At 40.0% G+C, this 23,308-nt stretch overlaps 5 protein-coding genes across 7 annotated transcripts; 2 read left to right on the forward strand and 3 right to left on the reverse strand.

The window, feature by feature from the left end:
- Positions 1-3,405: 3,405 nt before the first annotated feature.
- Positions 3,406-6,536, forward strand: LOC106331262 (peptidyl-prolyl cis-trans isomerase CYP59). 3 transcript variants are annotated; one of them, XM_013769576.1, is made up of 12 exons: positions 3,406-3,549; positions 3,819-3,926; positions 4,011-4,115; positions 4,204-4,321; positions 4,397-4,447; positions 4,530-4,844; positions 4,926-5,003; positions 5,097-5,143; positions 5,226-5,281; positions 5,371-5,411; positions 5,518-5,623; positions 5,733-6,536. In XM_013769576.1, the coding sequence occupies exons 2-12, from the start codon at positions 3,829-3,831 to the stop codon at positions 6,317-6,319; spliced, it is 1,602 nt and encodes a 533-aa protein (XP_013625030.1). In that variant the 5' UTR covers positions 3,406-3,549; positions 3,819-3,828; the 3' UTR covers positions 6,320-6,536. The 3 variants fall into 3 exon arrangements, with proteins under 3 accessions (XP_013625030.1, XP_013625031.1, XP_013625032.1); XM_013769577.1 differs by having other exon boundaries at positions 3,406-3,545; XM_013769578.1 differs by lacking the exon at positions 3,406-3,549 and adding an exon at positions 3,585-3,674.
- An 81-nt stretch (positions 6,537-6,617) lies between these two features.
- LOC106331264 (actin-related protein 6) lies at positions 6,618-8,673 on the forward strand. Its single transcript, XM_013769580.1, has 7 exons — positions 6,618-7,395; positions 7,487-7,676; positions 7,758-7,821; positions 7,922-8,006; positions 8,074-8,124; positions 8,199-8,261; positions 8,360-8,673. Exons 1-7 carry the CDS (start codon positions 6,695-6,697, stop codon positions 8,487-8,489), a joined length of 1,284 nt encoding a protein of 427 aa, XP_013625034.1. The 5' UTR covers positions 6,618-6,694; the 3' UTR covers positions 8,490-8,673.
- Positions 8,674-9,198: 525 nt separating this feature from the next.
- LOC106331271 (protein unc-45 homolog A) lies at positions 9,199-10,536 on the reverse strand. Its single transcript, XM_013769592.1, has 3 exons — positions 10,227-10,536; positions 9,948-10,136; positions 9,199-9,856 (listed from the first exon to the last, which is right to left on the reverse strand). The coding sequence occupies exons 1-3, from the start codon at positions 10,404-10,406 to the stop codon at positions 9,458-9,460; spliced, it is 768 nt and encodes a 255-aa protein (XP_013625046.1). The 5' UTR covers positions 10,407-10,536; the 3' UTR covers positions 9,199-9,457.
- Positions 10,537-10,702: 166 nt separating this feature from the next.
- Positions 10,703-13,237, reverse strand: LOC106331263 (nucleolar protein 56). The gene is made up of 8 exons (XM_013769579.1): positions 12,963-13,237; positions 12,550-12,764; positions 12,293-12,450; positions 12,019-12,206; positions 11,678-11,930; positions 11,440-11,588; positions 11,226-11,360; positions 10,703-11,143 (listed from the first exon to the last, which is right to left on the reverse strand). The coding sequence occupies exons 1-8, from the start codon at positions 13,165-13,167 to the stop codon at positions 10,881-10,883; spliced, it is 1,566 nt and encodes a 521-aa protein (XP_013625033.1). The 5' UTR covers positions 13,168-13,237; the 3' UTR covers positions 10,703-10,880.
- A 4,051-nt stretch (positions 13,238-17,288) lies between these two features.
- Positions 17,289-23,257, reverse strand: LOC106331261 (probable LRR receptor-like serine/threonine-protein kinase At1g56140). Its single transcript, XM_013769575.1, has 23 exons — positions 22,944-23,257; positions 22,291-22,477; positions 22,099-22,170; positions 21,912-21,983; positions 21,770-21,841; positions 21,588-21,659; positions 21,375-21,446; positions 21,218-21,289; positions 21,053-21,124; positions 20,881-20,952; positions 20,711-20,782; positions 20,550-20,621; positions 20,389-20,454; positions 20,183-20,248; positions 19,991-20,035; positions 19,847-19,908; positions 19,369-19,748; positions 19,097-19,295; positions 18,855-19,013; positions 18,660-18,778; positions 18,374-18,584; positions 18,034-18,274; positions 17,289-17,951 (listed from the first exon to the last, which is right to left on the reverse strand). Exons 1-23 carry the CDS (start codon positions 23,050-23,052, stop codon positions 17,435-17,437), a joined length of 3,081 nt encoding a protein of 1,026 aa, XP_013625029.1. The 5' UTR covers positions 23,053-23,257; the 3' UTR covers positions 17,289-17,434.
- Between the last annotated feature and the right edge of the window lie 51 nt (positions 23,258-23,308).

The following is a 23,308-nucleotide window of genomic DNA, read 5'->3' on the forward strand; positions in this document are numbered from 1 at the left end:
TTCATCCCGAAAACCAAATCAAACATGAAACATCCATCACAACATAACTAAATCTTTTCAAGGATGATATATAGAAAGTTGTCTTCGTGATGATTATTTTGATGCTCAGGTTATACATCAGATCACGTGGTTGGTTACATAACATAATACTATTAACGTGAGGGAAGGAGATAATTTTATGTCGAGAGTTGATGATTAATTTTCGGTTTAGTATGAACTTTGTGAGCTTAGCATAAGGCAAAAGAAATGTTTTTCTGGAGGTGCATGAATATATACTAACTTCAACAGGCGAGATATGCGTACCAATGAAACACAGCTGGCCGTAAAAAAAAATTATTTCGTATTTTTGCATCAAAAGAGATGCATGTTAGATATGTATGTACGATAATATGTTTGCATATGCATTTCATAAATTTTTATGCAAGATTCAGACGAGAGTATTTTTCAAAAAAAAAAAAAAACGAATCGTTTTCTGGAATCACGAGACAGAAATAGTTACCTAATTATGATGAAACAATTATTGAGGTGGACTACCCTCCCTTATAATTGTTGCTTCTTCTTGGTCTAGGTTTCTCTTTACTGATTTGATGTGCCACATGATTGGTTATTTTTCGTAAGGGAAAGTTTGAACGCTAATCATATCAAAGTTACAATACACTCATATGAAAACACAAAGCGTGTACTTGTGATCACGCTCAATAATTGGTTGGTGACCATATACTGTTGGAAAATAATAGTTTTCACACACAAGGAAAAAAAAAAAACTAAATGCTTACAGAAACCAGGCAGAAGCACATCACAATCCTCTCTCAATAAAAACATAAACAGTAAAAAAAAGATCAAATATTACACCAAAAATGGTCAAATATTATGTAACATTGACATCAGAAAGAATAACTAAAAACCCGCTGTCCAATTATTGCTCCTAACAATCCACTTGAACTGCAACCACACACTCATATGAAAACACAAAGCGTGTACTTGTGATCACGCTCAATAATTGGTTGGTGACCATATACTGTTGGAAAATAATAGTTTTCACACACAAGGAAAAAAAAAAAACTAAATGCTTACAGAAACCAGGCAGAAGCACATCACAATCCTCTCTCAATAAAAACATAAACAGTAAAAAAAAGATCAAATATTACACCAAAAATGGTCAAATATTATGTAACATTGACATCAGAAAGAATAACTAAAAACCCGCTGTCCAATTATTGCTCCTAACAATCTACTTGAACTGCAACCACACACAAACCATGATACAAAGCTGATGAGATTTATTGGAGAAGAGTACGGGACGTCGCAGGCCACACACGCCGACCACCACTAGATCTGTAGAATGCAGAGCAAAGACCGGAGCACAAGCCGAAGCTTAAGCGACCCAGACGAGCTCAGATACCAACGCGCTGCCACCGGGGAACACGGAGAAGCGGACCGACGGATCCACCACCAAAGAAACCCCACGCGCTGCTACCACCGGAGAACACGACAGCAACACCTCAGACAAAGCAGAGAGGCACTGATGTTGCCAGAAACCGGCGAACCAGGAGCCCCAACTCCACACAACCCCTCGCTCACCAACCAGCCACCACGCCACGAGACCGATGAGGAGTAAGAAGGCGCTGCACGCGCCACCACACTCGGAGAAACGTACCTGAGACTCTGTAAAACTACCGGGAGAGACCTAGACAGAGGGAGGTTGAACACAGCAGTGGGAGAAGCCGTCCTCAAGCAACCACCAACGCCGTAAACCTAGATCTGCTTTCGGTCTTCCCAGATCTGAGAAGCAGGACGCTCTCCCTCAGCCGCAGAGCAACGGAGACAACAGAGGAGAGAAGAGTTGCAGAGACGGAACAGACAAACGAGATGAACGGCGAAGATCCGGCGGCCACCGGAAAATAGATCAGAAAAGCAACGGAAGGTCCGAGAGAGGTGAGAGCAAAAGATATTTTGGTACCGAGATCGGCTATGGTTTTGTCTCCTCCGGAGGGTTGTCCGGTACCGATCCGTTTTCTCTATACGGGTCACGGTTAGATGGATGTATACGGTCACCGTGGAATGCAAAGGAGGCGGTAATCTCCGGCGCAAATCGCTGAACGACGGCATCGTCGGTTCTTGGCTTCTCCTCGTACCGCCGATGGTCTCTTTTACCTCTCCTGCTTTGAGTTCGTGTTTGGATTCTTTGCTTGGAAGCGCTCTGCGTACCAGTTGGAAGCTGTAGGAACTGTAGCATTCAGGGTTTAAGGGCGCCCTTCTTTCGGTAGCTCGCGGCAACCACTCGACTACTCATCTAGCTCCCGGGTTGCTTGGTCCGAGCCCGTCCCGTTATTAATCCTGTTAATTGCTTGCATTGTGCTGTCCGTGCTTGGTTATTTGTTGTTGTCTGTAGTTGTTCTTGTGTTTTGTTTATGGTTTTTCTGGTACTAGTTATTCTGTGTAATGTCTATCAAAAATTGGTAATAATAATTAACATTTTACCAAAAAAAAAAAAACTAAATATATAAATATATGTTCTCAGGCCCATTTTGTAGCCCATTACAAAATGGAACCAGTGAATGAAACAAGTCTCGGGTAAGAGAGTACGGGTGGTGAAGTGGTGTAGCTGAGAATGAAGTGTGTGTATATATATATATATAATACTTGTCTCTGTCACTCTCACTTCTTTTCTCTCCAAACCCTCACAGGAAAGATTCTCCTTTAAACAACAACGGGAGATATATGGCGTGTCAAAAACGCCGTTGTTTCGCCTGCGGAATACTCTTCGTACGGTTGGCCAAGCTTCTGCAACATAGGCCACAACTTGTCCTTCTGGTCATTCATGCAAGTGGCAATGATTTTCTTGATGGGTTCATAACAGAACTGGACAAACCCACGCTTGCAGGAGGAAGAACCACTGTTTTTGCTACTCCAACATTCTGGTGGCAGTGTCAAAGAAGTTCTCACCCCACAACCTCTCCATCATCTTGGTAAAAGTGATCAATCATACATTCACAAAACACACGAGAAATCAGACATTCACAGTCATAAGAACAAAGCTAAACAAGTCTACAATTCTTTGCCAATACTAGAACAAAATCTCACTCGAGACTTTCAGAAGTAACAAAGCTAAACAAGTCTACAACATCTAAGCAAGTAAATTTACAAACCCAGAAAAGAGTAAGACAAGATGATCAACGTAAGAAGAATCCTGCAGTATCTTAAGAGAAACGATCTTAAGTGTAACATCTAAGCAAGCAAGTGTACAACATGTCAACATAAATAACCCATCCGAGATCTAAATCCTAAATCCTGATTAGAAAAAATAAAAGGCTAAGGGTTATAAAATCTTAAACGGGCTGGGCTAACCCTTTACATATAAGCCCAAAGTCAACATACTATAGCTGTGTGGGTGTGAACGTTGAAGCTGCATATTCCCAGTGTTTCGATTCTTCTTCCCAAAACAAAACCAAACCTAATCTAATCGATCTCCTCTCTCTCGAACATTCTCAGAAAAAGACGAGAAGAACACAAGACCTTCTCTTCCTCCTCCTTTCCTTACGTAGGTAGGTACGTGTATATTCTCCCCCCCCCCTCCTCTTTTTCGTTGCTCACAATTTAGACAAGTAGAATCTATTCTCGCAATCAATTTTTGCTCTGCTTGCTTTGAAATAGGAGAATCTTCAATCAGTGCTGTAATTCGTTTTCTTCAATCACCCAACCCAGATTTGAGAGTTATAGTTAATTTGTGGATTTCAAACTTGGTTTTTAAGTTTGTGTAGAGCTGCTTCCTACTTGCTTCTCACTTTCATTTTTTTTTTTTTTTGTTGTTGTTTCAGGAAGACAACAATGTCTGTTCTTATTGTGACAAGTCTTGGGGACATTGTCATCGATTTGCACTCCACTAAATGCCCTTTGACTTGCAAGAACTTCCTCAAGCTCTGCAAGTAACTACGTCTCTCTTTCTCTTTGACCATCTATCTCTTTAATATAATGGTATACTCACTATCTCTCTCTATTGGTTTGGTTAGGATCAAGTACTACAATGGGTGCCTCTTCCACACTGTTCAAAAGGATTTCACTGCCCAAACTGGTGATCCTACTGGTACTGGACTTGGCGGTGATTCCATCTACAAGTAAGCATCAACTAGGATTCTTCTTGTTTCCTCACTTTCTAAATACATCTGTCAACTTTATCCTAAATCATCTTGTGCATTTTCCCAGATTTCTGTATGGTGAGCAGGCTCGCTTTTTCCGAGATGAGATTCATCTTGATTTAAAACACTCCAAAACTGGCACTGTTTCTATGGCTAGTGCTGGAGAAAATCTCAATGCTTCCCAGGTATCCCCCTACTCATTTTTCCTTTGAGTGGATCCAATATTCTGTCCTCTTTTGACTTTGTCTGTTTCTTTGCAGTTTTATTTCACACTTCGTGATGATCTAGACTATCTTGATGGGAAACACACTGTAAGCACACTTTACAGTTGTTCCTAATCTGCCTTTGATTTCTTTTGTATGTTACTTACAATATATTCCTCTTTTTTTTCAGGTGTTTGGGGAGATTGCCGAGGGGCTTGACACGTTGACTAGGATAAACGAAGCTTATGTTGATGCCAAAAACAGACCTTATAAAAACATTAGAATCAAGCACACATATATACTTGAAGATCCCTTTGAAGATCCCACCCAATTGGCTGACATGATACCAGATGCTTCCCCGGAAGGAAACCCCAAGGAAGAGGTCGAAGTTGACGTGCGTCTTGAAGATGATTGGGTTCCATTGGATGAACAACTTGGTGCTGATGAACTGGAGGAGATTATCCGTGCGAAAGCTGCCCATTCTAGTGCTGTTGTACTTGAAAGTGTAAGTGTCCTCTTGTAGCTTTATTGATGTTGTTATACCAATAACGTTTTAATCCCTGATGATCATGTATTGCTATTGTAGATAGGAGATATCCCAGAGGCCGAGGTCAAGCCTCCTGAAAATGTGCTGTTTGTCTGCAAACTGAATCCTGTGACTGAGGTAGGTGCTTTATATATTAGAGTTAGCCAACAGCAAAACGCTTCTTTTTGTTTGTGACAATTTTGTTCTTTTTTCTGCCTTTGTCTCATGCAGGACGAGGATCTGCATACTATTTTCTCACGCTTTGGAACTGTCATATCGTGAGTGATATTTCCTTGATTCGTTTTGAAAACTCAACTGTTCTGTAGCTGTGTTATTTATCTTCATGTCTGAATATGGCAGGGCTGATGTAATCCGGGACTTCAAAACAGGTGACAGTTTGTGCTACGCTTTTATAGGTGAGTCCTGCTATATGGTTACTGTTGGATTCCTCTCTATATGTATGTATAAATGAGTGTTTACTGAGAGTTTTGTGTTTGTTATATAGAGTTTGAGGAGAAGGCGGCATGCGAACAAGCATATAATAAGGTAAATTTCGAGTGGATCACTAGTGTAAATTGTAGCAAGCTTAGGAACTGAAGATTGAAGTGGAATTATTTTGGAGGGGTCTTAAGTGATTGTTGTTGCTTTACAGATGGACAATGCTCTGATAGATGATAGAAGAATACATGTGGACTTCAGTCAGAGTGTGTCCAAACTTTGGTCACAGTTCCGGCAGAAAGACTCACAAAAGGGTAAAGGTAAGTCCTGTTCTTCTCTTCTACCTCTTTATTATGTGTATTTGAGACTCATGAGAGACATGGAAGGCTGATGATGATGTAAACTAACATGGGTAAAATGGTGTAACAGGGAATGGATGTTTCAAATGTGGGTCGACGGATCATGTAGCCAAGGACTGTGTGGGTGGTGGTAATCAGGCTTCAAAGTTCATCGTAAAAGATCAAAACAGACAGCACGGAGGAGGTGAAGGCTATGATATGGTGTTTGAGGGAGATATAGCTGAAAGGCCCAAGAGGGAGAAGAGTCATGACAAGGACAAGATTCGAAGGAGAAGTCCTGGTGGCTATGGTGAAGGCAAAAAACAAGACAGAGATGAAGGGAGAAGTCCTGGTGGCTATGATGAAGGCAAAAGACGAGACAAAGATGAAGGGAGAAGTGGTCGTGTCTATGGTGAAGGCAAAAGAAGAGATAGAGATGAAGGTGACACGGAGGACAAGGCAGCTAGTAAGTACGATGGTAGAAGAGATCATAGGGAAGATGTGAGAGAGAGGGACAGAAGGTATGATGATGGTGTGAGTAGGGAGAAGAAACACAGGGAAAGAAATGAAAGAGAGAGTAGGGAAGATGAAGAGAGAAGAAGAAGGAGACGCCATGAAGAGATGAGAGACGATCGTTGGAGTGACAAGGGGAGGAGAAGAGAGAGAAGGGATAGGTGAAAGGCAATGGGGCATCTTCTCATAAGCTAGCTTTGAATTCCATTGAAGTGAATGCTTTACAAAACTTTTGGCAGACATGTTTGGATCTTTCTTTCCTTTTTCTGATTGCTCTCGACTGTTTTGAGCAATTCGAACATACGCTTAAGAGACTACTATAGACTCTGCATTACATTCTCAGTCCTCACGAATGGGTTGCATATAGACAAAAATCTCAATATGTGGTCCGTTCTCCGGTTAGAGTAAACCTGTAAAGTTACCAATTTAAAATGGTTTACTAGAAAACCAACTAACAAATTACTAACAAGGAATGGTTTACTGCAACAAAACCAAGTAACTACTATCGAAGAAGAAACAAATCATCTCCGCCGTCGCGAAATGTCGAACAACATAGTGGTACTAGACAACGGCGGTGGCCTCATCAAAGCCGGCCAAGGCGGCGAGCGCGATCCCCTCGTCGTCATCCCGAACTGCCTCTTCAAACCTCTCTCCTCCAAGAAATTCATATTTCCTCCTCCTCTCTCCGACGCAGACGTCGACATCGACCTCACCTCCGCCGCCGTACGCCGCCCCATCGACCGAGGCTACCTCATAAACCCCGACCTGCAACGCGACATCTGGTCACACCTCTTCACATCTCTCCTCCGCATCACCCCCACCTCCTCCTCCCTCCTCCTCACCGAGCCGCCGCTCTCCATCCCTTCCGTCCAACGCGCCACCGACGAGCTCGTCTTCGAGGATTTCGGCTTCTCTTCCCTCTACGTCGCTAATCCTCAGTCACTCGTCCATCTCTACGAGGCTAGTCGCCAGCCAGGCTCCATCCTCTCGCGGACTCAGTGTAGCCTCGTCGTGGATTGTGGCTTCTCCTTCACTCACGCCGTCCCCGTCCTCCACAACTTCACGCTCAACTACGCCGTCAAGAGGATCGATCTCGGAGGCAAAGCTTTCACTAATTACTTGAAGGAATTGGTGTCTTATCGATCCATAAATGTGATGGATCAAACTTTCTTGATGGATGATGCTAAAGAGAAGCTCTGCTTCGTCTCTCTTGACCTCCACCGTGATCTCAACCTTGCTCGGTTCTCTCTCTCTCTCTCTCTCTATCTTTTTTCTTTCTTTCTATGTTCTTCAATCTTCATCAGTCATTTTATGTATAGAGATTGTAAACAGGGAGCGGCGTACTGGGAACGTGATAAAGTCTACGTATGTTCTTCCTGATGGTGTCACACATACCAAAGGTTATCTCAAAGATCCTCAATCTGCCAACAACTTCCTTACTTTAGGGTTATCAGATGAAGGACCTAACAGTGTCATGGATAAGGTTGACGGTGAGAAGAAGAAGGCTGACATGAACAAAAACGTAAAAAAGAAAAATTCCTCATTCTCTTCTCTCTGTGTAGAGATTTTTGTTCTGAAGCTTGTATGGTTGGTTTGCATGCAGGAGATTGACTTGACAAATGAGCGTTTTCTTGTACCTGAGACTTTATTCCACCCTGCAGATCTAGGTTTGTTCTCCCACTCAACACAAAGAAAGTCTTGTTAATTATATAGGAGATGGAGGTTTGTCGGGAGAGATAGATGTTGATGCTACTCTACTTTGGACAGGGATGAATCAGGCGGGACTTGCAGAGTGCATTGTCCGAGCTGTTAGCTCATGCCATTCTTACTTGCAACCTGTTTTGTACCAAAGGTAATGAGTTTTTTGACTTTGAATTAATGAGCTGTGGTGTCTGATGTTTGTTGCTTTTTTGTGGCAGCATCATCTTAACCGGTGGAAGCACTTTATTTCCTCAACTTAAGGAGAGGCTGTAAGTTTTAATTTTTTTTATACGATGAATTATTTATCAGTGGTGTGGTGTGCAATACGATTTTATTAATGCAGTGAAAGAGAGCTTCGACCACTTGTCCCAGACCACTTTGATGTCAAGATAACAACTCAGGAGGAGTAAATAAACTCAAACAATCCTTTCCTATTAACCAACACCAACACCAACTCTTCTCTTATAATTTGCAAACTATTTTTGTTTTTATTTATGGTTGCAGCCCCATACTAGGTGTATGGAGAGGGGGTTCACTTTTGGCTTCGAGCCCAGATTTTGAGTCTATGTGTGTCACCAAGGCTGAATACGAAGAACTTGGATCAGCTCGATGTCGGAGAAGATTCTTTCACTGAAGACAAACCAAAAAACATAGTGGAATAGTTTTCAAATTGAGTTGCTTGTATCATCTCCTCTCACATGTCTAATTTATTTAGTATCGTATTGCAATGAATGTTGCCGTGAGAAACATAATGATGAAGTAACGACCAAACAGCCAGAGCAATTTCTCTAGTCAGTTTTACACAGCACAGCCAAGGTTCAGGGTACAACATATACAAACGTTGTAGGTTATCTTTATCTGAATACCAAAACCTGTTTGTTAATCAACATTATAATAACACAAGCGAGTCAGACTTTCAGAGTTTGACAATGAAAAAACTTGAAAAGCCAATCAAAACATTCTAAATTTACACATGATTTATAAACTCTCTGAATCTGCCTTCTTCAGAGCCTAATGACCAAGTCTAACAAAAAGATGAACAACAAGAAAGGCAGAAATTTCTATATATACTCTTTCACTAATCTTCTGCTCTCTGTCATCTCCTTTCCTCTTGCCAGCTCAACACCCCTCAGCCATGTCTGCACTACCATTCAGTATCTATGAGCCCACCTATGCTACATGCCTTCATCTTCTCTAAATGTGCTAGTAAATTTACAGAGATGTTGTATTACCTTTTTGACCCTTTTTTTCTAATTACTGATCGGTTCTAAATCAAAGTAGTGAAAACAAAAGAAAACATCAATTGTACAGAAAGTTTTATAGGGTTGTATATTGAAACAGCATTGACCAAAAGAACAAGGAAATATTTCATTTGATAATGGTCCTCTTGTATACTGTGACATCACATCTAGACTTATACATGTGTTTTCTTAACGAAAATGTATAACATCACATCACTACTTCACAGGACATGAACAGTCTGCTGCTATCTTATGGCTGGCTTTTCTCTTTTCACAGCTCTTGTGTGCAACAACAACAATATCAGGGTAGTGAAGGAAAGAAAGAAACCATCCACGTCCCTATGATCTACACCTTTTTTTATCACTTCACAGGACGCACACCGACGGTTCTAACACGGAATCTGTACTGAGGCTGATCCTCCTCGTCACTGTCTTCATCGCTGTCATCATCTTCGCTGGAGTCGTGGTTTTGAACTGTATTCCAACGGGCATAATCGAGTGTGGAATGACCCTTGGGCTTAGGGATGGCTTGCCATGCATTGGAGAATGACCCATCGTCCTTGCTCTTGTCTTCTCTAACCTCAGGTGTTTTAGGTGCAAAGACTTCTTCCCCCTTGTTTCTTACATGTCTTGTGATGGAAACTAATGACTCAAACCTCTTATCTAATATCTCATCTTTCCTAGTTGACTGTTCAGCTGTGTCTTCTTGTTCTTCATCGTCTTCCAACTCTGCTTCAGATTCAGGAATTGGAGCAAGGGACTTTCCTTACCAAAGAAAAAAAAAGACATGATCAATAAAGCCACAAACAGGACAGAGGAAAGCAAGAGAAGAAAGGGAGGGGATAGCATACCAACTGCGTCCTCAAGCGAGACTCGAGGTTTTGGTAAACATCAGAATCAGGGTTCAAGTCCAAGAGCCTGGTGACATCAAAAAGAGCAGAATGGTAATCTTTAAGAGTGACTAAAGTCTGGGCCCTGAGCATCAAAGCACCGCTGTGTTTCTGATCAAGCTCCAGCACCCACGTGCATTCTTCTGCTGCCTGAACAATAATTCCACACAACTATTAATTTCTCAATCGAATCTAACTAAACTCATGGATTCTCTTTTGATTGATTGATTGATCCAAAACCTGTTTGAAATCGTGCAATTTCAAATAACAGGCGGCGCGGTTGCTGTGAAGAGCGATCTTCTGGGACTTGGACTTAGCCGCCGAGAGAGCCTCGGTGTAGAAGAGAAGAGCCTCCCTGTACTTGCCCTCCCTGTAGAGCTGGTGCCCCTTCTCCACCTTCCCTGACGCCGCCGATGCCATCCCAATCAGAGCTTAGATTTGATCCAAAATCAACCCCAAATTCCAGAAAGAAGAGAGAGGAATAATAATAGCGAGTGAAGAAGCATAAGCTGGATATGAATCAGCTTTCTATACAAATCGTATGATTCTAGAGAATTAGGGCATTTTTTTATTTATTTATTGATGAACTCATTTTTGATTAAAAAAATGTTAAACTGAAGATCCCGCGCATCTGGCACTATTGTTGGGTTGGTGGGTGTTATATGGCCCATTTAACAGTCAACTCAGGCCCAACCTTACCTTTTATACTGCTGATAAATTGATAAAACCACGCATTCATATTAGTGTCAATGGACCAAATCGTTTTCGGACCAAACACACAAAATTCCCCGTAGCAGAGTTTTACTAAGAAACACAGCAAAAAAAGAAACATTTTTAGCTCAAAAAACAATAGAATACATAAGAGTTTGTTGTTAAGTTGCACCATCCCAATCCCTATTCCTCACTCTTGGACTTCTTCTTCTTCGATTTCTTCTTGCTCTGACCACCATCTTCAGTCTCCTCATCTCCTCCAGCAGACTTGCTCTTCTTTTTCTTCTTCTCTGATTTCTCATTCTCCTCTTCTGTCTCCATCTTCCTCTTCTCTTTCTTCTTCTTTTTCTCCGACTTCTCCTCATCCACTGCCGCCTCCTCTTCTTCTTCACCCTTTGCCTTCTTCTTCTTGCTCTTCTTTCCTGAGGCATCCTTCCCTTCCTCATCTATAAGGATGGCACACGGATCAAACACACACTCCACCACCAAAACACTACTCTTTGCACAAATCTTATTTCAAGATTATACCTTTGTTTTGCAGATTCTCTATCACCTCCTTCATCACATCCACGTTCTTACGCGGAGCAACACCCTTGTCATAAAAGTCCAGCCTTTCCTCTACTTGTTCCCTAAGCTTCTCACCAAATGCTGTTGTTGCACCATCTGCATCAGGACAACAACAACATCAATCAGGTTACAACATTTCTCAAAATATTAAAGAGCTCGAGTTTCTGATTCTTACCAGCGAAACAATCAATACGGGAGGCTATAGAGCACTTGTTTGCAAGATAACGAGCGATACGTCCCTTGTTCTTGGCAGATGCTCGGCCAATGAAGGACGAATGGAAGATCAACCCATACTTGGGTGTGTTTCCACGTGTTTTAAGAGCCCTGAGACACCACCACAGGCGGTTCAAATGTTATACAATAAACTTATATATAATAGATAAAAGATCCCCTCCTCTATGAAGATATCGCACCTGAAAAGCGCCTTCTCGGCTCCAAGGATCTGGAGGGTGGAAGATGGGCATTTAGCAAGGTTAGTGAGACTTCCAGCATGTGAAATCAGACGGGCAGCGACCATTTCTCCAATCAAAGCCGCCAGATTAGGGGCAATGTCGCTCATCTTAGAAACAAGGTAATCGTAGAGCTTCTTTCTGTAGTCAGCGAGGTCCATAACTTTCTGAGCAAAGGTCTGTACGTTGATCAAGTCAAGCGGTGATAAATCCTGGCCTGTGCACAGGGATGAAAATAAAAAAGGTCTTAGAACAATCGAGACATTACAAACACAAATGAATCCAGTAGAGCTTAGGTCACTTACCCATGGATGCTTTCCCAGCTTCGACGACCTCCTTTGCTTTATCCTCATCCCCCAAGACTTCAGTAAGCATGGGGATGTGGTCTTCTGTCAGCTTTGACTTGTCATCAATCATCTTTGAAACACGGGCGTAAAGATAATTGTCATTTACTATCTTCACTAGCTCGGGGAAGTGCCACGAGTACCATTCCCTGTAACAACAACATTACAAACAGTGTTCATCTACCAATATTTACTCAAGTTGAAAACACACATAAAAGGTTGAATGGAAACAAACCTGACTCTCATGGCAAAGGAGTTGATATCCTTATCAAGGGTGTCAAGGAGGAAAATGGCCTGAATAACCATGTTATCCACTCGGTTAACATTGAACTTGACCTTGGCTCTGCTGTAGCTGTGAGCTAACCCAAGTTGAGATTTTTCCAGATCGCCAGGCTACATTCAATAAATAAAAACACAGATTCATCCATTAGTACACACAAGGCAAACAAGGTATATAAAACAAAGAGGAAGAAAAAAAAAAAGAGTAGACACCTTGAGGTCCTTGATGAACCTGTCAAAATGGAGACGCACACCACGGAGAAGCTCAAGAACGAACTCATTGCTCTGGCAGGGGATTTTGGTGGCTTCCAAAATGTGGGAACCGAGTTTAGGCTCAGAGGTTCCTAAGCTGAACTTGGGTTTCTTGCCTTCCTTGACTTTAGGAAGATTCAACTCCAGGAAACTTCTAAGCTCATCAGTCATAACACCTGCCACCCAAAAATAATTTCATCCAAAGAGACAAAGCTCAACACTAATCAACCATTAAAAATTGAAGCTTTTCCTAGGACAAAGTTCAACATCAACAGCAAGCAGAGTATCCTATGCAAAAAAGTCAAGGCAGAGTGGTGGTTCGAGTTCACACAAACACCACAACAACGTGACAATAAATTGAATATATGATATACCTTCAGAGACGGCGTTAACTTGGTTGAGGGCATCGAGCGCAGACTCAAAGGGGTGAAACGCTGTGAGCTGGACAACACGGCCAAAGCGACTTAGGTCGGAGACTGAGCTACGGACGGCCTCAGTGTTCTGTCCAATCTCATCAAGACCGTGCGCCTCGAAGAGGCCATACCCAGAAGAAGACTCGTAGAGAAGATACATAGCCATTCTTTGTTTTGGTTGTTTGAGGAGAGGAGAGAGAGGCTAAAACCCTAAACCTATATCTGAATCAAACACGGAACTCAACTAGGGTTTCACCGCTTTTAATACCATCGGCACTGCTTTGAACATGGGCTACTTAATAAATGGGCTCGGCCCATGCAATTACCTCCCGAATTCAACGTAGGCCTATTTAATGGCGTGGAAGTTTATTTAGCTTATAGAGGCCCATCATCACGAGAAGCTGGGAGCTCAGACCACAGGTGCTTAGGCCATTGCTTAGGGTTAATTTTAAATTAAAAAAAAAAAAATAAGAAAGGAGAAGACACGGCGTTTAATTAAACCCGTGAAACAATGCCGCTTAGTGTTTCACCGCTTAGTGTGCACGTGTCAAGACATGGGAGGGGGAGCTTCGGTTACGCGTGAAACAAATCAAACTTGGTTCTCTCTCTCTCTCTCTCTCTCTCTCTCTCTCTCTCTCTCTCTCGCGAATCCTCTCTCCCGAAAGGCGATTCGATGGTGGTTCCGCGTCGACGATCTCGATGGTGGTTCTCCTCGACGGGGACGGACCTCTCGCGACGCTGGCTCTCCTCAAATCGAAAGGTAAGCGTTTCTTGTGTTCTTCGATTTTGCATGTGTTTAGATTATGAATCTTATTGTTCTGATCGGCTGTTTTGTGTTTGTTATTTGTTGGTTAGGTGTATTGGTGGTGACGGAGCTCTCTCTCGGTGGAGACGAAGCCTTTCTTCTTTCTCGTTGATTCGGTGTATCGGTGGCGACGGAGCTCTCCTCGACGGCGACAGAGCTCTCCTCGATGGCGACGTAGGTGGCGTTCAGCGAAGGTAAAGCTTCTGTTTCAAGTTCATAAAATTTTGTAAATTTTGATTTGTTTGATGCGGTTTGTCCTGTATTGAGATGGTTTCATCAAATATGATTGGTTTGCAAGTTTGTTTCAATCAATATGGATGGAAGAAAATAGATTTGTTTGTATGTTTGTTTCAACTTGGATTTGTTTCAATTAAGATGGAAGGATCAAATTTGATGTTCTTTCTTCGATAAAGTCGTTTAGATATGTTCTGACTTAGTAATTTGGTTGCAAGTTTGTTTCAATTAAGATGGGTGGATCAAATTCCTTTTTGATTAGTTTCTGTGTGTTTCAGATATGAAGCAATGTTTATTTCTATGAGTTTTGGCTTTTTTTTTTTGATTACTTTCTGTGTGTTTGTGTCTTAACATGCGGAGTACATTTGGTCGAGGGTACAAGACGAAGGAAGCTCAAAGCAGAGGAGTACATTTGGTCTTCGCAATACATGTAAATGTCTTCTTCTAATGAACTGCTTGAAAGCTTTACGGTTGAGTTAGATAGTTAATGTTTTTACTTAGTGAACTAGATTATGGTTGGAGAATAAATAGAAGTGATGGTTAGCTAGAAACCGAGATTCTTGTCTTGCTTTAACTCTGTAATTAATATGGTTGTGTGATAAATAGAAGTGATGGTTAGTTAGAATATTGGTTGTGTGAGTGATGAATGCGCTTATCTTTATCTCCTCTATTAAAATGAATGCGTTTAACTTCATCTCTTCCATCTATCAAACTCGCATTCCATCTCTCTTATCTTCCATCTCTCTTTTCTATTACGTAAGGCATATTCTTGAATTTAAATTTTGTTGATCTTCTTTAAAGTCAACAAGATAGTGGCATAGGTTTAGAATCTTCTCCCATTCTTTTATTTGGCACGCAAGCCACAGAAGATTCAAATCTCGAGCAAGAAGCAACGTAAAGAACGGAGGTCTTGGTCGCAAACAGATGATGAGGTTCTCATCAGCTCTTGGTTAAACACCAGCAATGTTTTATATAATAAATAGATTTAATCTTATATAAAACAATGTTTAATAATTTTTTTTAAGCACCCCAAAATAAGCAACTTGCATTGGAGGTCAAAAAATTAGAAGTATTTTAAAAAGGTACTTAACACATATTTAATGCTAAAAAAATGTTTAATCACCCCAATAGAGTTGTTAGGGATAATGTTGCTCTCACAAATCACAACAACGTGTTCTTCTTTTAATGGAACGATCACAAATTCACAATTCACATGTCGTTGACAACACTTGTGTTGTGTCTGTACTCTGTAGCGGAAGCTCACAAAATTGTCTGACAACGTGTTTGCTTATCAGAAGGTGGCAATAGAAATGGCAACGAGGGAAGTAATTGATGCAGTAGTAGAGTCCGTAGAGTCGGTCAAAAATTTTGGGTGATGTAGACAATTTAGTAATGTCTTTAACAATTTTTATCTTTTACAAATTTCAGGGTCATTTTTTTCTCTTTTTGAACAACAAATGCTAAGAACATGTATATTGCTAAAACCCATGATCTCTTCTTTAGTGGATCTTAGTGATTTTTAAACTATTAAAATTAAGCTAAGAGACTTTAATAAGAGACACATAATTTAAGTGGTTTATTGGTAGTTTCTTAAGTAAGGTTCTTAACAATAAAAAAATATTTAACTTATTTTTAAACATAAAATTTTAAAGAAATATTAAGTGGTTTATTAGTAGTTTCTTAAGTAAGGTTCTTAACAATAAAAAAATATTTAACTACGAAGCTACAACGCCTGTAGAAGACATTTCATGTGAACTGAGCCCATGATCTCTTTGTCCAAACCATTATACTTACCACAAACCATCAACCTGAAAATAGAAGGATGCTCCCTATGCTCTCTTTGACCAAACCATCAACCTGAAAATCAAAGCCGAAGAACTGATCAAACCACAAAACCATCACTGATATTTATCATCACAACAACAAACACCAACTTTAATACTTGTGTTTTTTTTTAAAACGACAACAAAAACAACAAATACAAACTTTGTTACTACTGCAATACATAAACTCCATTACAGAACCAGACCATGAAACACAAACTGAAACTAGAACTCCGAGACTACAACTTATAAGTGAAACAGAGGAACTTATACAACAAACATCAAATATCAAACAGAGGAACTTATACAACAAACATCAAACAGAGGATTTCTATATTAAATTGATCAAAGCTGTTCGTCATTCTCAAGAATCTACATCATGAGACCCAAAACGTAACGAGAATATGCTCAAGTGCAAAAGACCATGAACTAATACACATGATTTTCATTGAATGGAAATTTTTTTATTGACTAAATCAATAAACGAAATGATCAAGAGAGTGCGAAAGCTTTCCATGTTCCATGAAGATCTCATTATCAGAATCGAGAATTAACAGACTAAACATGCGACGCGACCAAGAATGAACACAATCTGAGACATGCAAAATTGAGGATTTCAAAATTAAAATCTAAATTTTGGAGCTTTACCTTTCGATTAAACTAGGCGCCAACCGAGGAGTTTGTTTGTAGAGGAGAGCCGCTGATTTCCTCCGTCGAGGAGAGCCACAGAGATTCTCCGATGCTCAGAGCCACCGAGATTCTTCTTCGAGCAACGCCACCGAGGTTCTTCATCGAGGAGAGCCCACAGAGATTGGTCGTCGACGAAACCCACCGACGATTCTTCGGCTACGAAAGCCACCGCCGAGATTCTCCCACGATCAGACCACCGAGACTCTTTCTCGCGGAATCCACCGACTTCTTCGTCGCCTTCGACTTTTGTTTTCCTCTCAAAATCACACCTCCAATACTATCCCAACACGTGGCCCAGAAGAGACGTTCCTTCCATCCCCTAATTAGGATCTGTCCCTTAACTTAATGGCAGTTTATCTTTTTTTTAATTCCCAATTCCCTTAACAGACCCATTTAAGAGACCCCAATGCACATGCTCTAAGAGATAAGCTAATATGAATAAAACATAATGAAAGATAGAGGTAGCTAAAAAGAGAAAAAATCCGTAGAAAATCTTCAGTTTTAGTCTTAAAGTTCGCATTCGAAATAACACAAAAAGTCAAAATCGACGTTGAACAACCCAACCAATAGATTTTGAAAGCACTTGATTATTGAAAATAAAGTGAAACAGGTTATTTTTTGTCTAAAATTTGATGCTCTGTATTCATAAGTGGTAAGAGTTTATAATGGTTTAAGTAAAATTATATTACAATAGACAAAAGGATACATTTGTAGCAAATATATCCCAGAAGATGATGAAATGAAATATGTTTCTCTTCTTTTTTTCATAACATGAAGGGAAAAGTACGTTTATCCAACCAAAGAAGAACATTGTGATAAATCCTCCTTCATATACACTTTAACATATCCATAGCCATCATCAAAGAGGATATGAGACAGTTTCATCTCCCGTCATTGATTTTGACTCCAAGCATAGGCTTAAAGTCGTTCTCTGCGGGCGTCACAAAGCTGGTGGAGTAGGATCCAGAAGCGCCCGTGTCTTTGGTTTGAAAGGCGCTGAAAGAGGACCTTGTGGTGTCATCAAATCTCCAGTCGGGTAGGTAGATTGGCTTAGAGGTCACCTCACTCACCTCAACGTCTCCTGAAAGCATGGCCACCACTCGTGACATTGGTGGTCTAACAGCATGAGATGCTTGAGTGCACAGCAGAGCAATGCCTATCATGCGTTTCACTTCTTCCACGTTGAATTCAGTTAGCTCACGATCAATAAGCTCCACTTCATGACTTTTCTCGTGTAGATTCCACGCCCATTCGAGAAGATATCTTTTTTCACCCTCAAGGCTCTCATCTGCGTTTCCCCTTCCACTCACTAGCTCAAGTACCACAATACCAAAGGCGTACACATCCGTTTTCTCTGTTAGGTGTCCACGCATGGCATACTCGGGCGCAAGATATCCACTATTTACAACAACATGTGTGTTATAAATAATTCCATAATTACAAAAAAAAAAAAAGAAGTTTAGGGTTTTGGAATACGTACACGGTCCCAGCCACTTTGGTACTTATGTGGGTTTTCTTGTCATCGTATAGCTTTGCCAGACCAAAATCAGAGACTTTAGGGACCAGATTAGAGTCAAGCAAAATGTTACTGGCCTTCACATCCCTGTGTACTATTCGAACACTCCCCTCCTCGTGGAGGTAGGCTAGACCCCTAGCCACTCCCATGCATATCTCAAAACGGGTTGGCCAATCAAGATGTAAAGTCTTTTTAATATCACCTCCTGCAACACCCAAATCGAGACTATTTTAGCTTCTGAGCAAAAAAGCAAAGATATGATAGATAAAGCAGGAGATAGAAACGTTATCTCTCTGTTCACTACCAAATAGTGCCTGATCAAGACTTCCATTGGGGAGATACTCATAGACGAGCAAACGATGATCTCCTTCATAGCAACATCCATAAAGTTTTACTAGGTTGCGGTGCATAACTGTAGAAATTGCTACTATTTCTGCAACAAAGTGTCCCTTTCCTTGTCTGGATCCAACCGACAACTGTTTTACCGCCACCTCTCGTCCATCATTCAGGTTTCCCTGTTGAATGTGTTAATATAATAATAAATAAATAAAGTATAAAATCTTTTGTTTTTTGGTCAGTCTCATTTATACCTTATAAACAGGCCCAAATCCTCCTTCTCCAAGCTTGTTTGAGGGATTGAAATCTTGAGTTGCAGTTTTAAGTTCAGAGTAAGAAAAAGTGTAAGGCTTCACGTCCATGTTCAGTATCTCTGCAGCAACAACAACAACAATCCGGTTCTTAAGAAGTGAACAAATTTGAACGTTTAAAAAATTCAAGTTTATTACCTTCATCATCTGTGTATCGCTTTCTTCTTTTTCGGATGATTAAGATAACCACTCCCGCAATGATGCTCAAAAGTCCCAGGCCAACAATGACACCCACAATGGTTCCAGTCCTGTTATTTCCCTTTGATGGTGGCTTGTTAGCCACAGTTGGTATAAAATCTGAACAACCATATATGTAACACTTAGGTATTTACTTGTGTCAGAAGGAACAAAATAATAACTTGCCAGTTGTGTTTTGTTACCTGGTTTTGCACTGACGGCAGATATTAATGGCCCATAAGCACCTTGAATGGGAATACAACATGTTCCTTTTCCAGCCCAGAAAAGATGAATTTCGATGTAATTTTCTGATACATTAACTTTATATTCTTTCACAACTGCTCGGACGGTAGAGTCGTTAGCTGTTCTGCGTATATCAAAATCCCTTTCAACAAGTCTTCCCTGGAAAAACAGAGCAAAAAGGTTATTACACCACCAAGAAAGCAGAAAAGCTAGATCAAGAAGTAGTGCAGACCTGAACATAAATGTCAAAACGTCTTCTACCTAAACCTCTCCAAGTGTTTGAAGAAGAACCAATAATTTGTATTTCAGCAAACTGAAGTGTTACTGTATAGCCTCCATTTTCTAGCCCCAACCCATAATACCTTAGGGAAGATGCGGAAAGTCTTGCTGATTGAAAAAGCTCCGAGTCCAAAGTGTTGATAAATTGTGATAGTAAAGTCACTATGTATATATTACTACTACCGCCAAAAAGTCCTACACTACTGGCTCCCCATCTCTGTTCATCACTCACGACGAATGAAGCTGGTCCAAGAGCCCCGTCCTCCCTTTCAAATACTGCTCCGCTAGCTGACCGTATTTGTTGGCCTCCGCAGTTGATAGCAAAGTCAGAATCTAGACACAAATCAATAGAAGAACATTTATGATTATCTTTTTCCATCCATAGCACATGTATAAAAATGACTATTAGAATATCTCTTTGTTATACTTACATAATGCTTTGCCTCGATTGCAAGGGAAGTTTTTCTGCAGGCAGTTCAGTCCTGGTAAATCCCTTTTATGAAATGAAAAGAGATAAATATAATGTTGGAATTTCAGGCATCCACAAGAACATATAAAATATTTAACAAAACCACCTGTTGTCAAGACTTTCTAAGGTGAAGTTGTTGGCAACAAGGTTGCTGCACAAATAACATATATGGTTTTGTTATGATTCTAGTAAATATTTTCTACAAAAAGGAAGCTCCATAATGAATTATACACTACGAAATTATGTCCTGAGATTGAAAAAACTCACAAGGAGAAGGTTTAGTGTTTTCTTTACTTACAGTTGCAAGTTCGGTAAGTTGACCCACGAAGGAGGAATTCCAGACAAATCATTGTACGAAACATCTCTGAAAGTATATATATGTTAATTATCTATTCCAAAACAGTTTCCTGATTATATATATATATATCTTGTACACGACTTGAGTCTATATCAGGACTTTGTGGCTTTCAAAGATGATCAAATATAAAGGAATTGATTACTCACATATTGCTCAAAGTCTGGCTCTTTTGAGTGGGCAAGGAACCATTCAACGTATTATTCCCCAGAAACCTAATAAGAAGAGTGAAGACATAATTTTTGTTTTTTTTTGACAATTATCATCTTTAAATCACTGGAAAACAAAGCATAAAACATATCAATCTTACAAGTGAGTAAGTTGACTTAAATTGAACAATGAAGCCGGAATTGGTCCATGTAGTTTGTTGAAGCTTAAATCACTGGAAAATAGACAAGAATCACACTATTTTAAACGAAAAAGACCATGAAGCAGCTTGGAGTTTTCAGGACATGTTTATGTTGTACTTACACTTGTTTGAGACTTGAGAATTGTCCAATATAAGAGGGTATTGTCCCAGTGAGATTGCTGTTCCTCAATACTCTGCGAAATATGTAAAATACAGACAAGTACATTATAATGTGATCGATCATATATATATACGAATTAGGTTAGAAGATGTTTAAGCGAAGTTGGCTTACAGTACACTTAGAGATGTCATGTCTTTGATGAACTCAAGAGAAGAGCTTCCGTTGGATATATCACCAAGCCTCCTACGTACATTTAGAATAGGCATGAGCTATTAAATATGTAGAGGAGACTTGGAATAAAAGAAAGATGAATGGTTGTGACACCAATGTAAACAACAAATACAGTTCTGTTAAAGAAGTTAAGTTGGAAAATGACGACGGTATGGGACCACTTAAATCAGTTCCGACAATTCTCCTGCAACAATTATAGAATCTCAAATTTAACAAGAGCAATGCTTGTAGATACAAGTCCATTATATAAATTTTGTAAAACATGAAATCTTCTTACAAGGCAGTAAGTTTGGTCCATCTTCCTATAAAGTCAGGTATACGACCTGTAACTCCCAGATCCATCATCCAACTGATACAACATTAAGTAGAAAAATGTGAAGTGGCACGTAGGAAAAGTTAACGGTAAAGCTAAATTCAATAAAACAAAATCTAACGCGGTTTGCAGCTCCACAAGATTAGCAAATGATGAAGGTATGGCCCCGGTGAAATCAGAACTATCCATGTATCTGCATTAATTAACAGATGTACGTAAGAAGTAATTAAATGGACAAGAATATTAACAATAAAAATGATGTCCAAGGTTTAAGACTTTATAACTAGGAAATGAATATACATAAAAAATGCTTGTAGAAGATACACAGACTCACATTTGCTGTAGTTTTGTGCAATTCCCAATCTCAGCTGGTATAGAGCCAGAAAATTTATTTGAACTAATACCACTGCATGCAGAAAAATGTATAAAAGATAGGTGGAAGCATCAAAATCTGACATTTGTGACTTTCTTTTTTTTTTTCTTAAAAAAAAGAAAAAGAATGAAGAAGAAGCTTACAGCAATTTCAATTCTGTAAGCAGACCAATTTCCTTGGGAACGGGGCCAGACAAGGCATTGATCCCAAAAGTCCTAACAGAGTTGGAAGTGTGAGAGATAAATAACTAGCTAGAGAGGTTTCAATCAATATACGAGGCCTTACAGCCATTCCATTCGAGTCAGATTTCCAATTGCAGGGGAAAGGGAGCCCGTAAGATAATTTTGAGCCAGGTTCCTGAAAGAAAGACAGATGCATGTGTGTTGTGCTCTTTTTTTTTTATGATAACAATAATAAAAATAAATGATAAAAGAAAAAGACAAGGAACAGGTAAAGTCAAATATATATGTACAGATTTGTAAGGAGTGTCAAAGTCCAGAGCTGTGGAGGTATAGGTCCTATAGCATCCATCGCATAAACCTTGCTGTGTAATATTGAAACAACAACAACATGCATGCATGGTAAAACATTCAGTGGGTGAATGAATGCACAAAGACAACATATATATATATATATAGGGGGAAAGAGGGGGTGTGTACTGTACAGGGCGGTGATGCGGCAGATTGTTGAGCCGTTGAACGTGCAGTCGCATTTGATAAGAGGGTTGTATGCTTTGTCGTCGATGGTGACGCCGTCGTCCATGGCGGCGCCGGAGCAAAGTTCGCCGCTGATGTTCCATTCCCTGGGCGCAGGGATCCTCCAAGCGGCAAAGATGGAGTTCAAAGCTCGCGCTGTTGTTTTACACCACACCACAACGGCTCAGTACGTACTTTCAGTACTTAACCAAGCAAATTAACAGTTATATATTTTGATTGATTTAGAAATCCATACAGTATTTATAAATCCAAATAAAGTATACAAATTTTCAAATTCTCTCAGATTAGTATTTACAAATCCGGAGGTTTTCCCTCGAATTTGGACCTTTTGTATTTTTAACAAAGAAATTCATGCAAATCCATTCAAATACATTATGAAATCAAATCTATTAGTAAATCCGTATGATTGAATAACACTTGATTTGAATTAGAATTTATGAATCATTAAATGAATAACACATGATTTCAATACATATTTTAAAATCATAGAACCAATAACACTAGATTTAGTTTGGATTTTCAAATCCATCAAAATACACCAACCAATAGCCCCACACTTAATTAGTTGGTTACAAAGTGTTCAACTAACAAATTAACAGACCTTCGTCGGGATCAGTAGTGGCTCCGGTTCGGTTTTGAGATCGAACCAGGTGAATCGAACCGAATATACACAAGATGAACCAGACACTGAGGTGCAGGCACGTGGGCATCCTCGTCGACGGAGGTTCTTACTCTATCTTTATTTTTTTGTGTGTGTGGGTTTAGTTTAGAAACAATGGTGGTCTGTCTTACTTTTCAAGAAAAAGCTCCCTTAAATTCTCTAGCCATGATTATCCTTAGGCTCCATTGACTTATAATAACATTTCTTCACTGACTTGTAATGTGGTTTGACAACTTTTCACCACACGATAAGAATGACTGAATGAGTGGAGAGATTTACAACTCTTTAATAATTAGTGATAGGGT

The sequence above is a fragment of the Brassica oleracea genome, chromosome C3, assembly GCF_000695525.1.
Source record: "Brassica oleracea var. oleracea cultivar TO1000 chromosome C3, BOL, whole genome shotgun sequence".
NCBI lineage: Eukaryota > Viridiplantae > Streptophyta > Magnoliopsida > Brassicales > Brassicaceae > Brassica > Brassica oleracea.

What these genes read in the sequence shown, in the direction of transcription:
- LOC106331263 (XM_013769579.1), bottom strand. Translation starts at nt 13,167, where the DNA reads ATGGCTATGTATCTTCTCTACGAGTCTTCTTCTGGGTATGGCCTCTTC. An exon ending in TCCTTTGCCATGAGAGTCAG is followed by an intron (nt 12,207 to 12,292) that starts GTTTGTTTCCAT and finishes TTGTTGTTACAG; the next exon opens with GGAATGGTACTCGTGGCACT. An exon ending in AGAGAATCTGCAAAACAAAG is followed by an intron (nt 11,144 to 11,225) that starts GTATAATCTTGA and finishes CCATCCTTATAG; the next exon opens with ATGAGGAAGGGAAGGATGCC.
- LOC106331271 (XM_013769592.1), bottom strand. Translation starts at nt 10,406, where the DNA reads ATGGCATCGGCGGCGTCAGGGAAGGTGGAGAAGGGGCACCAGCTCTAC. An exon ending in AATTGCACGATTTCAAACAG is followed by an intron (nt 10,137 to 10,226) that starts GTTTTGGATCAA and finishes ATTATTGTTCAG; the next exon opens with GCAGCAGAAGAATGCACGTG. An exon ending in CTCGCTTGAGGACGCAGTTG is followed by an intron (nt 9,857 to 9,947) that starts GTATGCTATCCC and finishes TGGTAAGGAAAG; the next exon opens with TCCCTTGCTCCAATTCCTGA.
- LOC106331264 (XM_013769580.1), top strand. Translation starts at nt 6,695, where the DNA reads ATGTCGAACAACATAGTGGTACTAGACAACGGCGGTGGCCTCATCAAA. An exon ending in CCTCAACTTAAGGAGAGGCT is followed by an intron (nt 8,125 to 8,198) that starts GTAAGTTTTAAT and finishes TTATTAATGCAG; the next exon opens with TGAAAGAGAGCTTCGACCAC. An exon ending in AAGATAACAACTCAGGAGGA is followed by an intron (nt 8,262 to 8,359) that starts GTAAATAAACTC and finishes TTATGGTTGCAG; the next exon opens with CCCCATACTAGGTGTATGGA.
- LOC106331261 (XM_013769575.1), bottom strand. Translation starts at nt 23,052, where the DNA reads ATGCCCACGTGCCTGCACCTCAGTGTCTGGTTCATCTTGTGTATATTC. An exon ending in CTTGTGGAGCTGCAAACCGC is followed by an intron (nt 21,290 to 21,374) that starts GTTAGATTTTGT and finishes ATGTTGTATCAG; the next exon opens with TTGGATGATGGATCTGGGAG. An exon ending in GATTTGGGCCTGTTTATAAG is followed by an intron (nt 18,585 to 18,659) that starts GTATAAATGAGA and finishes CACATTCAACAG; the next exon opens with GGAAACCTGAATGATGGACG.
- LOC106331262 (XM_013769576.1), top strand. Translation starts at nt 3,829, where the DNA reads ATGTCTGTTCTTATTGTGACAAGTCTTGGGGACATTGTCATCGATTTG. An exon ending in ATCTTGATGGGAAACACACT is followed by an intron (nt 4,448 to 4,529) that starts GTAAGCACACTT and finishes CTTTTTTTTCAG; the next exon opens with GTGTTTGGGGAGATTGCCGA. An exon ending in TTTGTGCTACGCTTTTATAG is followed by an intron (nt 5,282 to 5,370) that starts GTGAGTCCTGCT and finishes TTTGTTATATAG; the next exon opens with AGTTTGAGGAGAAGGCGGCA.